Source organism: Schistocerca nitens, chromosome 3 (assembly GCF_023898315.1).
Source record: "Schistocerca nitens isolate TAMUIC-IGC-003100 chromosome 3, iqSchNite1.1, whole genome shotgun sequence".
NCBI classification, from domain to species: domain Eukaryota; kingdom Metazoa; phylum Arthropoda; class Insecta; order Orthoptera; family Acrididae; genus Schistocerca; species Schistocerca nitens.
Genome location: NC_064616.1, coordinates 262045294 through 262061079, shown reverse-complemented (window position 1 = coordinate 262061079; position 15786 = coordinate 262045294). Strand labels below are relative to the sequence as shown.

The 15786-nt window shown below is 40.6% G+C and overlaps 1 protein-coding gene across 1 annotated transcript in view; it reads right to left on the bottom strand.

Moving 5' to 3' along the window:
* Positions 1-13428, bottom strand: part of LOC126249570 (uncharacterized) — a 312366-nt gene extending 298938 nt beyond the window's left edge. The window contains exons 1-2 of the mRNA XM_049951235.1: positions 13289-13428; positions 13095-13160 (exon numbers count right to left, since the gene is read on the bottom strand). Of these exons, the coding sequence (XP_049807192.1) occupies positions 13095-13160; positions 13289-13368 (146 nt within the window). The 5' untranslated portion in view covers positions 13369-13428. The remainder of the gene's footprint in view (positions 1-13094; positions 13161-13288) is intronic.
* Positions 13429-15786: the final 2358 nt, after the last annotated feature.

The following is a 15786-nucleotide window of genomic DNA, read 5'->3' as shown; positions in this document are numbered from 1 at the left end:
GGTAGTTTTATGCGGCTCATTTTTCTGAAAATGAGCTAACCTTCCACTCCATGTCTTTCTGTCTCCATCTGTTGAATAAGTCTATGTCGGTTGCCAACAGCCCAGCGATACTTTAAAACGCGAAAATCTCGTTGGTGATGTCTTTCATCTCATCGTCTTTATTGCTAATTGTTGTCTTTGCTTCCTGTATGGTAGGTTTCTGTTGCAATGTTTCTGTTTTACGATACGTCGAGAAAATCAGAAGTTTATTAATTGTATCAAATAAAGTGAATTCATTAACAGCTGCTCTTGGAAAGATTGTTTTAATGGCACCGATTGTTCTCCCATTGTATAAAACAAAAGAAATCATTGTGTTCTACGCAGTGGTTAATGTCACAGATGTTTCCTAATAAACCTACAAAATCAACGAAAAGATAGAATAGCCGATAAGACAAAATTGCTAGTTAGTAGGTATCTGTAAAAGTTGCACTTACTAGGAGACAACGTTAGGCTGTTGGACAACGGTATCCTTAGGAAGGCAGAACCTTGTTTGGAGATGATCTACGTGCATCCAGGAGCAACTTCGTCACAGTACAAATGTATGTGATTCTTTACATCTAGATAAATTGTCATGTGTACGTCCCATCAAGTTTGTTGCATAAAACAACAAATAGTATTAAACCTGGTCAGATCAAAAATTTTTCTTTTCACTTAGATATATTGGATTTCCTTGGTAACTGATCCCTTCTTATTGGGTACGCAATGTCGAGCACACTGTATTTTCGCATCATTTTTCAGGTTTGTCCCTCCCAAAATTTTTATTTTCTGATTTCATTAAATATCGCGTTCTTCCACCGTTACCATCTACTTAATAGTGTCTCTACCCAGAATTCAGAAGAGGCTCCTAATGTACGGGTACAGGTGAGATGTCTATGAATAATGGTCACATTATAGAGAAATAAGAGTTTCATACATGCTTTGCTTTCATTCTCTTTCTACATACTTTTAATTTGTCGACTGCTTACTGAAACCAAACTCCGTCCGATCACGCCTCGAAAGGCCCTAGGGTGCAGAAATGGAGGGGGGTATGTGGTCAGCACACCGCTCTCCCGGCTGTTTTCAGCTTTCGTGACCGGCGCCGCTACTTAATGAAGTAGCTCCTCAATTGACCTCACAAGGGCTGAGTGCAGCCCGCTGGCCAACAGCTCTCCGCAGACCCGAACGGTCACCCATCCTATTGCCAGCCACGCACGACAGCTTGTGGTCGGTGATCAGATGGAACCGGTGTTACCACTGCAACTATTAAAACATCCTGCATTTATCTACAGGACAAGAGGCAAGTAGATCACCTCGTCTACACTTTTACACCGTACAGCGTTTGGCGGACGGTATATGAAAGTAATTTTTCTTCTCTTTCTGTTCCAAGTGCGGACAGAGTGCGGAAGAAAAGATTGCCCCATATTCTTCTGTGTCTGTCCGAATCTCTCTTTTCACCCTCGCGACCCTTATTCAAGAGTAAGTTACAGGAAGAATATGTTCTTGACTCACAAAGACACATAGGATGTCGTACTTTAGAGAGTAAGGCTCCGAAGGATGCAAAACTTTCTTATAGTCTCCCATGGTGTTTGTTGAGCACTTCTTTGACGCTTTCGCAGCAGCTGCAGTTACCCTGTGACGAAGCGTGCACCTCTTCTCCGAATTTTCTCTCGTCTCTTATGTTATTCCATCTTTTAAGGGTAAGGCCAACGCACTTCGCCGGGATTTGTAAGAGAACAATTTCCGTGGGTGATTTACACTTCCTTACGATTCTTCTGATAAATATCAGGTACATGCCTTCCCCACAGCTAGGTCGTTCAGCCTATATCGCCCAGACTGATACTCTTAGATACTCGAAGGTTGTGACAGAGTCCAGTGACTTGCCATCCACCAATTAATCACATAATATTTGGCAGTTTCATATCTTCACGCACATTATATTTATTTATTCGCACAGTCGGCAGCCAGATTCTACACTGCACAACACAATTAATGGGTCACTTTTTCGAAACCCGATAAATGTCTCGCATTGCGACGTAGAAGTTTGACATTTGGCTTAAAGGTACCTACAACGTTCCTCTGTACTGATGCAAATGTGTGGCGGCCTGTGACGACACCCTCGCGCTCGGCAACGCTTCAAACAGCAAAGTGGAATGATCATATAAAATTAATTGTTGGTAAGGCGGGTGCCAGGTTGAGATTTATTGGGAGAGTCCTTAGAAAATGTAGTCTATCAACAAAGGAGGTGGCTTACAAAACAATCGTTCGACCTATACTTGAGTATTGCTCACCAGTGTGGGATCCGTACCAGGTCGGGTTGACGGAGGAGATAGAGAAGATCCAAAGAAGAGCGGCGCGTTTCGTCACAGGGTTATTTGGTAAGCGTGATTGGGTTACGGAAATGTTTAGCAAACTCAAGTGGCAGGCTCTGCAAGAGAGGCGCTCTGCATCGCGGTTTAGCTTGCTGTCCAGGTTTGGAGAGGGTGCGTTTCTGGATGAGGTGTCGAATATATTGCTTCCCCCTACTTATACCTCCCGAAGAGATCACGAATGTAAAATTAGAGAGATTAGAGCGCGCACGGAGGCTTTCCGGCAGTCGTTCTTCCCGCGAACCATACGCGACTGGAAGAGGAAAGGGGAGGTAATGACAGTAGCACGTAAAGTGCCCTCCGCCACACACCGTTGGGTGCCTTGCGGAGTATAAGTGTAGATGTAGAAGGCTTCAACACGTGCGAAAAGAAGGTCACAGCTCAGAAGCTCGTGCGCAGTGTGAGGTGGCCAAATGAGTCACATTGGCACCAAATTTCACCACAATTCTGCTCATTACCACCGTTGACGTGTCACACAATGGGAGTGTCGTCACACACCACCTTACTCATATTTGAGCCTTCTTTTGACGCCTCTGCGATGGAGGCCAGAACCGCGACGCCAAGCGTTCAAACCACGCAGTTTTCTTATGGGTGGCCGAGGAAAACTCTCCAGACATCACCGCTAAGAATCGATACGAAAAAGCTCAGGGGATGGCATTCGGAGCGTAAATGAAACCATCCCTCTCCTTTGGACTTTGATTCGCGCACATTCCGCGGTCGAAAACGACAGGATGCAATGTGATGAGCAACAGCACGACGTTCTTGACAATGCTGACACGCCCCCCCCCCCCCCCCCGGATGATTCCACTCTTTTCTAAGGACATAATGGATCAGCAACTCCACTAAATGTGATCGCATCCCTCTTCAATTCTTTAATGGAGTGCGATCGCGACTTTTGCTCTGGCGTACAGGGTGGAACCACTAACGGACCTTTCAAAACCATTCAACGAAATTTGAACGTGATTTTGTTTATGATTTTTCAGGCCTCCTGTTTGGTGCCCTGATGTGGAGTGATCATTGCCTGCCTGCAGATATCTAGCACTCTGCCACACGTTCTCTCTGCACAGGCGCATTTTTAAAGTGCTCAATGTAAGTGTGTGGGTGACACCGACGATGTTTTTGAGCTTGGGAATCTTAAAGGGGCCATTTGCCATCATAAATGGTTCAAATGGCTCTGAGCACTATAGGACTTAACATCTGAGGTCATCAGTCCCCTAGAACTTAGAACTACTTAAACCTAACTAACCATGGACATCACACACATCCATGCCAGAGGCAGGATTCGAACCTGCGACCGTAGCGGTCGCGCGGTTCCAGACTGAAGCGCCTAGAACCGCTCGGCCACACCGGCCATTTGCCATCTTATTCACGTGTGTGTCAATGTTGCACCCTCTACCTTGTACCTCAGAACTGCTTGTGCTGTTGATATGTAAATGTAATCATTTCGTGTATTCCATATTCACAGTTGCAGCAATAAATCTTGATAGAACTGGAAACCTCTAAAAGGGTGTACTAATTTTTTCTGACAGTGTATTTTAGGTTATGTAAAGTAGTTTGGAAGAAGGTTGAAACTGCTCATTTGTGTTGTGCACTGTATTTGGGGAAAACGATACCATCAAAAGATTTTCTTAATATGTTCGCAAGTAAGACATGTGCTTCCAAACGACATCTTTCTGTAGATCTCCTCAAGTCGTCTCTGTTTCCCCATCGTCTTACCAATCATGGATAAACTAACCATCGTATTATCTTCTGCCCCCGACTTATGAGAAAAAAATATTCTGCAATTTAAAAAAAAAAATTTATGAACTTCAAATTAACACCCGTTGCCATAACATTACCCATGTTTCCAGTAGCACAACTGATGGGTTGCAGTGGTTGCTTCACGAAGAAAATCGTCCGGTTTTTTCTTTGAAAACGGCCATTAATAGGCGGCCTTCATTAAATCGAAAAATAATTGAAGCCGCCATTTGAATTGGGTGTGCTAGAGGGGAAGTCTTCCTCATTCCCAGGATTAGTGTCATATCAGCACACTTGTCCATCACATTTCAGCGCCTTTTCCGAACCTTAATCCACATGAACATTTGTGAGTCGAACTCAGTTGTTGGAGTCCAATATCTTAACTATTTAACGGTAACCTATATAGCTGTTAAACTGATATTACATTGTGCTTTAATGGATCGGGTTTTATGTAAATGTGTGTCTTAACGTATCTGAAGTTAGACCAGAACATGATTTTGAATAAAAATAAATTTTTGTATATCAATTTCCTGAACATTTAACTTGCTGATGCAATCCCAACACTGCTGCCAATGTGAGGCTGTCGAAAAAAAACTTCCACTTACTTTTAACCTTGAAAACCAAAATGTTTGGCTCTGCACAGATCACATCATTCACATTTTTATTACATTACCATAAAAACTTCGTGCCTAAAAACTTGTTTGTTTCCGTAAACAATTACGACTTTCAGTCTGAAAAATTGATAACACGACATAAATTATTCATCAAACAAATTTTATTTCCTCCACAACATATTGTGTAGTACAGATTATGGGCTCAAAGGGCCCGCATCACTTCTTTACAACATGTCTGCCAGGTGACTCAAGAATTAGACCTGACTTGTCGCCAATATTTCACATCAAGGCTGCCGTGCCAGTAGAAAGACAGAATCCGACAGCGCAGACGGCTTTATCGACCAGTACAAATATTTTGTCACATTCTGTGCGGGCTCGCTGTAAAGAGCTACTTGCTAGGGCAACTTTCGAGGAACCTACAGCTTTCTAGCAAGGGAAGTCTATAAGATAATACAGTTGCAGATGTCAATGTCATAGGCCACATCATTTCATGCCACGAGAATTATATAAGAATTCAGAAGCGTTGAGTATGACGAGAATAATCATGAAGAATATAAGTGCACCGCATCAACCTGGAAACAAAATTGATCAAGCTTACCGCTGTTATCAAGGTAAAAGGATAATTGATTAAGAGACCGTAGAATTCTGCGCTTTTCCCTACCGACGTCAATACAGTCTGTTTGTTACGCCAAGATGTTACTGTCAAAGATTTACGTGACTTCTGCAATGACATCTTTAGACCTGTACACAACATGATCTTGATATCACAACTTTTCTTCTTGCCAGTCACTGTTCCTAGCGCATTTCCTTGTCCAGAAAAGCACTGCTCATTGTGGGCAAAGCACGTTTTAGTCTGATTTTTTTTGTTTTGTTTTAGACTGGTGCACAGTCTTACTAGGTACAGTCATCGAGCGTCTATACAGGTGGTATGTTACGAATACGTCACTTTTTCGTCTATTGACAGTCTTCACAGCCACCGCAGGTTACGAAATGAAAAAGACACTCATCAACATCAATTACATAATATTTTTTGGACTGACCACAACGTTTGTACAAACATTCGGTGACCTTTTCAACGAGCAACCTAGCCTAACCATCTTGATTGGTATTTTCCGTAGTCTCCAAAAACCGCGCCAGGAAAATACGTGGATGGTTCTCGCAACAATATCATGACCAGTTCCTTCTTCGATGTAGCTCTAATTATCTCACTGCAACCAGAACGCGCATTTTTTTTTTTTTAATTTAAAGTGGCCGAACCAGTCATCAACTTCACAGGCTTATGGATCCTTAAAATTTTACTGCAGAAACTCGAACTAAAGATAGACATTTTGACGATTTTCCATCCTGTTGCAGACCACTAATACGGCTCCTCTCAGACGCGAAGTTTGTAGTCTTACTCTTTTTCGAGTATTAAAGCACAGAGTATAACAGTCTAACGACCCGCCGAGACTAAAGTCATTAGCTTACTCGCCCAAGTGGGCGGAATCGGCCGTGGCTTCAAGAAATTTCTTTAGTTGCAGAAGTATACATCTGGCCTACAAATTATACCGAGGGAAATACCACAGACATGTAACTTTTCTATCCTAATCACTAGTTATATAAGCGATTTCATCGAAAAATTATAATGCCATTGTAGAATTTACAATCACACAAAAAAACAGAAAATTTCAGTAGTATGCTTGTCTTCCTTTTACATAGTTTTAAACTGATATCGCAGCTAAGGAAGGCGGCGACTATTGTATTGTTGTTATCCTCTCAACCCTCCTCTCCTCATTCTTCTTCTTCTCCTTCTCCTTCAGATTGTGCAGATCTTCACAGGAATGAAAATTATTACAATTACTAGTGGTGACGATTGACGCACTGTGGCAGGTAAGCGCACACATACGAAAGATGATTGGAGATCTGAAACACCTGAGTACAATCCACCAAGATTAGAATTTTGGAAAGCGCAACGCAAAATGGTCAAATATGTATTGTAGTGGACCAGATGTGCCGATGTGGTATCATTACGGATTGACAGATATATGCATATACAGTGACGAAAAGAAGCTCCACCAGCCGGCCGGTGCGGCCGATCGGTTCTAGGCGCTTCAGTCTGGAACCGCGCGACCGCTACGGTCGCAGGTTCGAATCCTGCCTCGGGCATGGATGTATGTGATGTCCTTAGGTTAGTTAGGTTTAAGTAGTTCTAAGTTCTAGGGGACTGATGACCTCAGATGTTAAGTCCCATAGTGCTCAGAGCCCTTGAACCAGAAGCTCCACCAAGAAGGATTTGAGCGACATAAACGAAAGTTAGTAGGTGTGTTTCTACATCGGACAGATGAGGTCTACTCAAAAGAGGTCTACGCAAAGGGGCGGCGCCAGTAACGTCACTAAGTAGATGTAAATCAGGTTTGCTTTAAATACACGCTGTAACGGTCGTTAGCGTTAGTTTCATTTGATGACATAGTGTGTTGATGGCAGTCAAGAATGCCTTTGAGTTTGAACGAGGTCGTGTAATGAGCTGGATGTTCCTTCCTCGATACTGCAGAAAGACTCGGCAGGAATGTAGTCAACTGTACATGATTACTGGCAGTGACGGTCACGGGAAAGTACGGTGGCAAGAAGACCGGACTCCGGAGGGCCACGTGGCACTACCGAGAGGGAAGACCGTCGTTTCGGAGTATGGCTTTGGCGCATAGTACTGCATCTGAAGCAGAAATCTAAGCAGCTGTCGGCACCGCAGTGACACAACAAACTGTTACAAATCGGTTACTTCAAGGACAGCTCCGAGCCAGACGCCCTGTAGCGTGCGTTCCACTGATCCCAAACCACAGCCACTTGCGACTTCAGTGGTGTCAGGCGAGAACTTATTGGAGGGCAGGGTGGAAGTCTGTTGTGTTTCCTGATGAAAACTTTTTTCGCCTCGGTGTCAGTGATGGCCGTGTGTTGGTTACAAGAAGACCATTTGAGGGCCTACAACCAACCTGTCTGCGTGCTAGACCACTGGACCTACACCTGGATTTATGGTCTGGGGTGTGATTTCGTATAACAGCAGCAGCACACTCGTGGTTATCCGATGCACCCTGACTGAGAAGTTGTGCGTCAATCTGGCGATTCGACATGTTGTGCTACCATTTATGAGCAGCATTCCAGGGTATGTTTTCCACCAGCATAAGACTCGCCCATATACCGCTATTGTAACCCCTCATGCTCTACAGAATGTCGACACGTTGCCTTGGCCTGCTCGATCATCATATCTGTCTTCAATCGAGCACATATGAGTCATAATCGGAGGAAAACGCCAGCGTCACCCACAACCAGCATTCACCGTCCCCAAGTACAACAGACATGGAACTCCATCCCACAAATCGACGTCCGGCACCTGTAAAACACAACGCATGCACATTTGCATGCTTGTATTCGGCATTCTGGCGGTTACACCGGTTATTAATGTAGCAGCATTTCACATTTGCAATGGCCCATCTTCGGCTTGCACTGACCTGTGATCTTGCAATGTTAAACGATTAACTATGTTACCTCGACAAATGTATTCCCCAAATTTCATTACTCTACATAAATAATTTTTTGGTGCTGGTCCTCTCCCATCAGTGTTGTTTTGTTCTATAATACACACTACTTGATTATCTAGACTACTTAGTCGCCCCTTCAATTTCCTATCCCATAGACAGACAAGGAAAAACAAGCTTAAATAATAACGCGGGACATTGTGTCCTAACTTGCCTGCAAAAATGAGTTAGTTTATTATAGCTTTCCGTCATGTTAATTAACTTTGTATTCACAAAGCACAGACAAGCAGCTTTATTGAAGGGAACAAACAATGAACCAAGACGTCGGATGAGTTGTTTTGTATACCGACCGTGAAGTTCATCCGCCCAACAGTTTACAACTAATATCAAGCCGCTACTTTGATCACAAAAACTCGTTAAATGCGCCCGCCTTTCTTGTCCGATCAGTGGTATTACGAGGGGGAAGTGAAAACTTATCGGCTGGTAATTAAGGGCTGTGCTTTCCAAAATGCAAGTTTTTTTTATGATAAAGCATTTACCTACAATGGAACTTTGTTCAGTATTTTTCCACAATGCAAGTACTGTCGATAACTGCATGTCTGGAAGACACAAAAATACCCTTATACAGTTCCCTTACGGCCTTGATTTTGTTCAAAACGTTTTTCAGCAACAGATGTCCTCAGATTTGAGAATATGTGGCTGTCAATGGCCATAAAAACGTGAATAGTAAGGATCTTATAAACCTTCTAACTTCAAAAGCCTCAGTTTTCTTACTTCAAAAACATCTCTGTGGGATGGTGCATTTTCCTGTCGAAATATTATTTTCCAATTCATGGGTTCTTTGTGAAGTAGTTTGACCAGAATACTTGTGTACTTTCCGACAGTTACTATTTTACCTTTTGGAAGGCAATAAATACGAAGAAAATCCTTTACATTCCAATAAAAAACGACTCCATCCTGTCTGGCACTCCAGCTGTTCGTTTCCACTGTGAGATTGTGGATCCACTTTTCAAACACATTAGTAAATCGGGACAAAAAATCATTTGTGGTCATTTCAAAACGATCCAAATCTTGATGAGAAGCTGTCTCTCATATTCTATTTGTCAGTATTTAACAAATGTGGTACCGATTTTGCACAAAGCTGTATCATACTTAACCATTCCTGTAAAATGACCCGCACACTTTCACTAGTAATCTCCAGTAATTAACACTCCTCTAACAGCCGATCGTTCAATATCTGTGCGTTTCTCTGTGTTTTAATGTGTGGTTGCCGATTTGGGACGTCCTTCACGTCGATCATACACACACCAGCAGATAGTAAACCAAGAAATTAAACAGCACTACACGCTTTTCTCCTTTTTTCCACTATGGTTGAATGAAAAAGGTAAAACAGTATGCCCTTGCGTGACTTGAGCGCCATTAGTGGATTCCTTCACTGACTACGGTTAGACGTTTAGATACGCTGCCGGCACATGGAAGTTGGCTTTCGTGCAACTCTGATTAAAGTACCGTATTCTTTCATGTGCCAACGTTCAGATTTCACAGCTGTGCGAAACACGTAAGAGAGGTCGTTAACTTCGATCTCTTTCATTCGACTTTTATACATACTGACTGCTAAAAATTGAATACTTCTGTTCGAAAAAAACATTACGTATTCAAATTCAACCACTGCCTGTCATTACATGCAATGGGTTTATATGTTGATGGCCATTTCTTCATGTCTCACATTTCATGCATATGGAATCTAGAAAACCATCTTCTGCTTGGTATTAGTACGTGGGCTCGTGTTAGGGAGGAACCAGGTTTGATTCATAGTACCGTAATCACTTGTTTTTACCCAGCGGATCAGCACCTAAGAGAAAAATTAATCGAATAAACTATACACACTGGTGGACTACTAAGTAACAAAGAACAGCTAGTAAACACTGACGTTCAACTCGTACCTTACAAGCGAATGGAATGGAGAACAGAATTAGATATGCGGCGTGTTATTACGGGAAACATTGGAGACGAGTATCTCAAACTGATAAACGTCACTATAATCGGATTCGTGTGGAACGGGACTCTAAATGGATATAAGGCCACACACATGTAGGTTTCTACAAATAGTTTAAATGTGGGTGATTTGAAGGGTACACAGCCGATTTCCTTCTTCATGTTTCTCAAATCCGATAGCTAGTGAATCGTCTCTGATCGCCTCATCGAGGGCGGTACGTTAAAATTAAACATAGGCCTATCTTCCTTTTGTGAAGCTCTATTCTGAGTCAACAAATGCTTTTATTGCATTGAACTGTTCCAAAAATATTATCGGACGCAAATTCAGTTGCTGTATCTCTGACATTACTCTGGCACGTTTACAAAATGAAATCCAAAAATATGGCAAGAATTTATAGTTTCTATACTCAAACATTCTCAGTTCCTTACAAAAATTACGAGTAGTGTACCGATGAAGTTGCAACCTGTGTCACAAATGGAGTTATGTTCCATTACCTTTTCATAACAGGCTGGGCTACGATACAAAAATAAAAATACCATCGTAAATGCCACGAGCTATTTATTCACCGAATTCTGGGAACCAACAGTCTACTCCAGCACATTGTTGAAGGAAGTAGCAGAGTTGAGTTTAACGTAACACAGACAGGTATGACCGCACTTACTTATATTAAAACAAAACGGACATTCCCAGACTTTTTTCCGACCTTAATAAGACAAGAGCTAGAACGAGATAGCGACGGAGGGAAGTCTTGCGATAGGTCCGAAAGACGCGCTCGGATACCTTGCGATAGGTCCGAAAGACGCGCTCGGATACCTGAGTTGATACAGCTCTTCTCGTGAAGGACTAAAAGTTCGGGTTCAAGCCCCGCTGAGAGTAGTCATTCACAATTTCTTGGAACGGGAAGGTATGGACGGGGGGGGGGGGGGGGGGGGTAAACATGTCAACAGAACAACCGGCACAATCTCCTGAGTAGTGACTAATTTGCCAGTTAAAAATTCTATACAATCAGAAGTTTCACAGCTGAAGCCCATTTGGGACTAATCATGAAACTCGAGAAATACAATCCTACGAAACAAGCCTCAAGGAATGTAGACTTCCCCGACGTATACTGTTGACGAAGTCTTCTTCTATCCGGGCGGTGCGTTAATTTATATATAATGTAGGGTTTTACGAAATTTCCCCAACAGATGAAAACTTTAACGAAACAGCGTCCGGACTCTTGGGTTTCGAAAGTCGTGCTCTTAACAATTGACTTCACAGCTGTAATTTTGCCACACCACTCACATGTTCCAAACACCAAATATCATTATAGTATGCTGGCCTTGCACCTGTGAGAATCTGACAACGTGAAGCTACGCAGACACGACTAGATAGATCAGTTCGTAAGAGCAGCCCCATGAAAGGCAAATGTCCAGCCTGAAGTCGCATCAGAGAAACAGTTCTGTTCTCACAAGAAGTTTCGGAACACTGAACTTTATACATTGCAGATGAACTTTATACGTTGCAGATAGAATGATCAGTGTGGATAGAAGACGAGACTTCTAAGACGCTTTGGCAACGATAGCTTCCAAATAGTCCTCTGTACTGCGATGCTTGATTGGAATGAATCACCTTAACTGCGCCAACATGGTAATATGCTAAAGATTCTGATGATCAATGTTCTGGAACACAAATGCCATAACTGCGATGAAATCATTCCACATAAATATGTCATATTCAGTAGCTAGAGTCAGAAAAACAATATTATACAACTAGCAGCAATGTGAGAAAAAAAGTAAAATCTTCAAAAGGGCCCTGTTATGCTGACGTATCTTAATAACACACACTTTCACATTTCTCAAACAACAAGTGCAGCTACCAATTTAAAAAAAAATAAAAAAAATGGGCTTTACGACTATGGTCCCAAGATCTTTACGTTTTTATGCCTGGTGTTGAATGCAGACAGGTTATTGCGGAGGCATAAATCATGAATGCTTACTTTAAGAAACATGTATAATCACGATGAACTAGATAAATAACTAAGCATATTCAGTACATAACTCGGACCATTAATAACTTCCGGGTAGGTATTACACAATACGGGCGTATAAGAGGCAGAAACTGATTTAATACAGCAATAATTTTCTGCTAAAGTCAAGGGAGTACACTACATTCAAAAAGTTACCTACATATTTTCGATATAATGGCAAAATACAGTGAAACGCAGTTATCTTGGACAACGTCTTCGTCTTCGTAAGAATTTTCTCTGTAAACAGAAAGCTAATTTGGCTGTCAGTAATAAAATGCATTAGGCATATTGTTCAGGAACACCTACGTTCAAATTCATACATATTGTCGGATAATATAATTTTCAGTCACTGCTGATATTCAAATAAAGTCTCTTTTGCATATTCAGAAGTGCATTTTGAATGTATACTAATCCGAAACATGTTGATATTTTCGTCTTCGCTTGTACTTCTTCCCGATACCTGAAAAGAGCGCTGTCAGAAGAAACACACATATATACCCGTATCCGAATACGTGTGACGCTCACTGTTACCTGCAGTGCGGAACCCATCAAAACAAACAATGTCAGTCACTTAACAACTTCGTAATGCCACTTCTATATCTGACAATTATTATGATTACGCCAGAAACATGACGTAAAAACATACAGAGTTCCGTTAGCAACAACGAATTAAAACTGTTCGAAGGAATGAAGCGATCATCAAATTATTGTGCCTCTGCTCAACGAACTATCTGATTAATTACGATACAATAATTAAATGATACCATAAACAAAATATTGCCACTAACAAATCGAAAGCACGAACAAATACTTAACGTTTAAGCAATGTAGAAGCATATTACATACCTTAACGAAAGCAGTTCAACATTTGGCATGCGCCTAAGAAGGCTTACATCACATAGATTGCTTCCCCTGTAAACATAAATGTAGTTTCAGCTCAAAACTGCTGATGCGTATCAATGTGAATAAAGCACAACACTTCACTTCATGTCTCACTAGAAACTGTTATATATATTTTTTTTACAGGACAAAATGCTTACCAACAATTCAGTTTGCGCACTAATGATATATCTGATGTTTTTGTTCTCGCAACAACCATTTCTTCTGTTAACCTGCTCATCGTTCACAACAAACCTACAACAACGCTTGATATATATGTTTGAACTACCGTCTGCTTACGAACATACGTATTTTCAAAGATAGCATTAAAGAAATTGTAGTTTTCAGAGCATTCGCAAGAAATACCACTCGATATCAAACCAAAGATAGTACTCGAGAGATTAGTTATTACTGCACGAGATATCGATAGTAACAAATAGAAAATTTATATTACTAATACGTTTATAGATACATGGAATTACTGAGGATACGCTGCTCAAAGAACTACAAAATCAGCACGAACACGTCTGATGTGTTGTCTGACTTTGTTTTTTCCACTGAATGGATATATACTTTGAAAACAGCATGCTAGGCAAAATTGTTCCTGCCTCTGCAATGGGTATTTCATCACAACGATGCGTGCTGAATACCCATGTGAATAAATCATTAAATAATGCTTTCTAATGTCCTTTAAGATTATCAGCAATACAGCATGTTTCTAATTTTTAAAAAATCTTGGTGTCTTCTGTATATTTCGTTTATATGGAAGAAAATGGGCTCTGTTTCCCTTAAGAAAAGTAGCAGTTTCATAATTTTTTAATATGAAATATACTGGGTACTTGGAAAAAATTTTCTTTTTCAAAAAGCATTTCTCACGCTTTTTGTATTCTTTAAATAGGATAATGTATTAACTTTGTGGTAACTGTTTGTTTTACTTACCATAATAACTGTCTCCTCCATGACATGCGACTATCCTTTTGCTAATTTACACTTTGCATCACTGTCATTTAAGTGACGTAGTTACATGTCATCTTACGTATCAAAATAATGATGAAGAGTATCAGTACATTGTTTACATTTCTTGCCAGCATACTGCATAATTATACTGGTTAAAATTATCACTACTCTCACATTCAAGCAGATACTTAACAATAAAGTTAGCATATCCGCTGTTTATGTTCATCCTGTAAACACCCCAGTGGTGCAATACACTTGCTGATAAACATTTTGTGTGTGTGAGTGTATACATGTGTGTTAATTTTATTTATTTATTAGCCCATATGTTATCTTTATTAAACACAGGTTGTGTTGCCCAGTATGCAAGCATATATTTACACAGCACTTCAGTTAAACATAGCACAAGTAAAAGTGAAGCACTCATCAATCTGAAGATTGTTTTGGACATCCCAGTGTTTTATTACGCTTGGTCCTGATGGATGTGATATGCATTGCCTTCCTTCGACCCTTGAACTGACATACCTGGCTAATTATAGGGGGACCTAGAGTTTAATGTGGATTCTGAACCACAGTGCAACTCACATTTTTTCATGCCAACAAACATTGCCAGAGGTGAAAGAAGGGATAGATAGCCTAAATTTAGTTGTATTATATACAGTTGTTATACACACACTCTTAAGAATAATAAGGACAGAACCAGTTTGTGAGTAATTAAATTAATATATCACTGACATCACTATTTACAAATTCATCAACAGTGTAGAAAGCTTTTTCTTTCAGCAAGTATTCAACAGCTCTTCTGAACTTACAAATTTTTAACTGCCTCATTCCACTGGTAATCTGTCAATAAGAGATTTTCTTGCATGCAGAAATGTTTTTATATTTTTGTTGGTCTAGAGCAGGGAATATTCAAAGAATGCCTGTTTTCAGTTCTACAATATTGCATATTCGATCTATTTTCATGTTCTGCTGAATCTATCTTCATGTACATAAGCATGTAAAATATGTATAGATTTGGGGTAGTCATTACTTTGTTTTTAGTGAAATTAATTTTGCAAGGAGCGTTGGTGCTCAGCCCACACATGCATTGAATAGCTTTTTTTGCCACAGAAATCTCATTTGGTACACAAGGAGTAGTTGTTTTACACTAACACATGTTTTTAATTTCCTGATTAGGAACAACACATGGAATAGTTTGTTGCATAAATTATCTGTGTGTGTTTTCCAGTTCAATTTGGTACTGAGGTGGATACCAAGTAATTTGACAATCTTTATCAAGGCAGCCATTACCTGCACGTAATATGGGGAATACTATACCCTCAGTTTTTCTAAGGCTTATAATGTTAATGCATTTGGCTGAAAGCATGTAAATGCCTTCTTCTTCATAAGTTCATTCATTTTCTGCATAGCATTTGCATCATTATAGAAAGCAAAAATATGGTATCATCTGCATACATTACTGCTTTGAAATGTAAGAGATCATTAACATAAACAATGAAAAGAAATGGTCCAAATGCCAATTGCTGAGGCACTCGTCTTATTACATTCAGAAACCCTGATTGTAGTGAGCAGAGGGACCCATTACAAATAAAGTAAATTTGATAAAAATGTGTTTTCACCACTGGTGTTCATTATTGTCAGTCATATGTTCTCTGTGTTTCGAGATATAGATACATCATACTGAAAGAGAGTCCATCTCTAA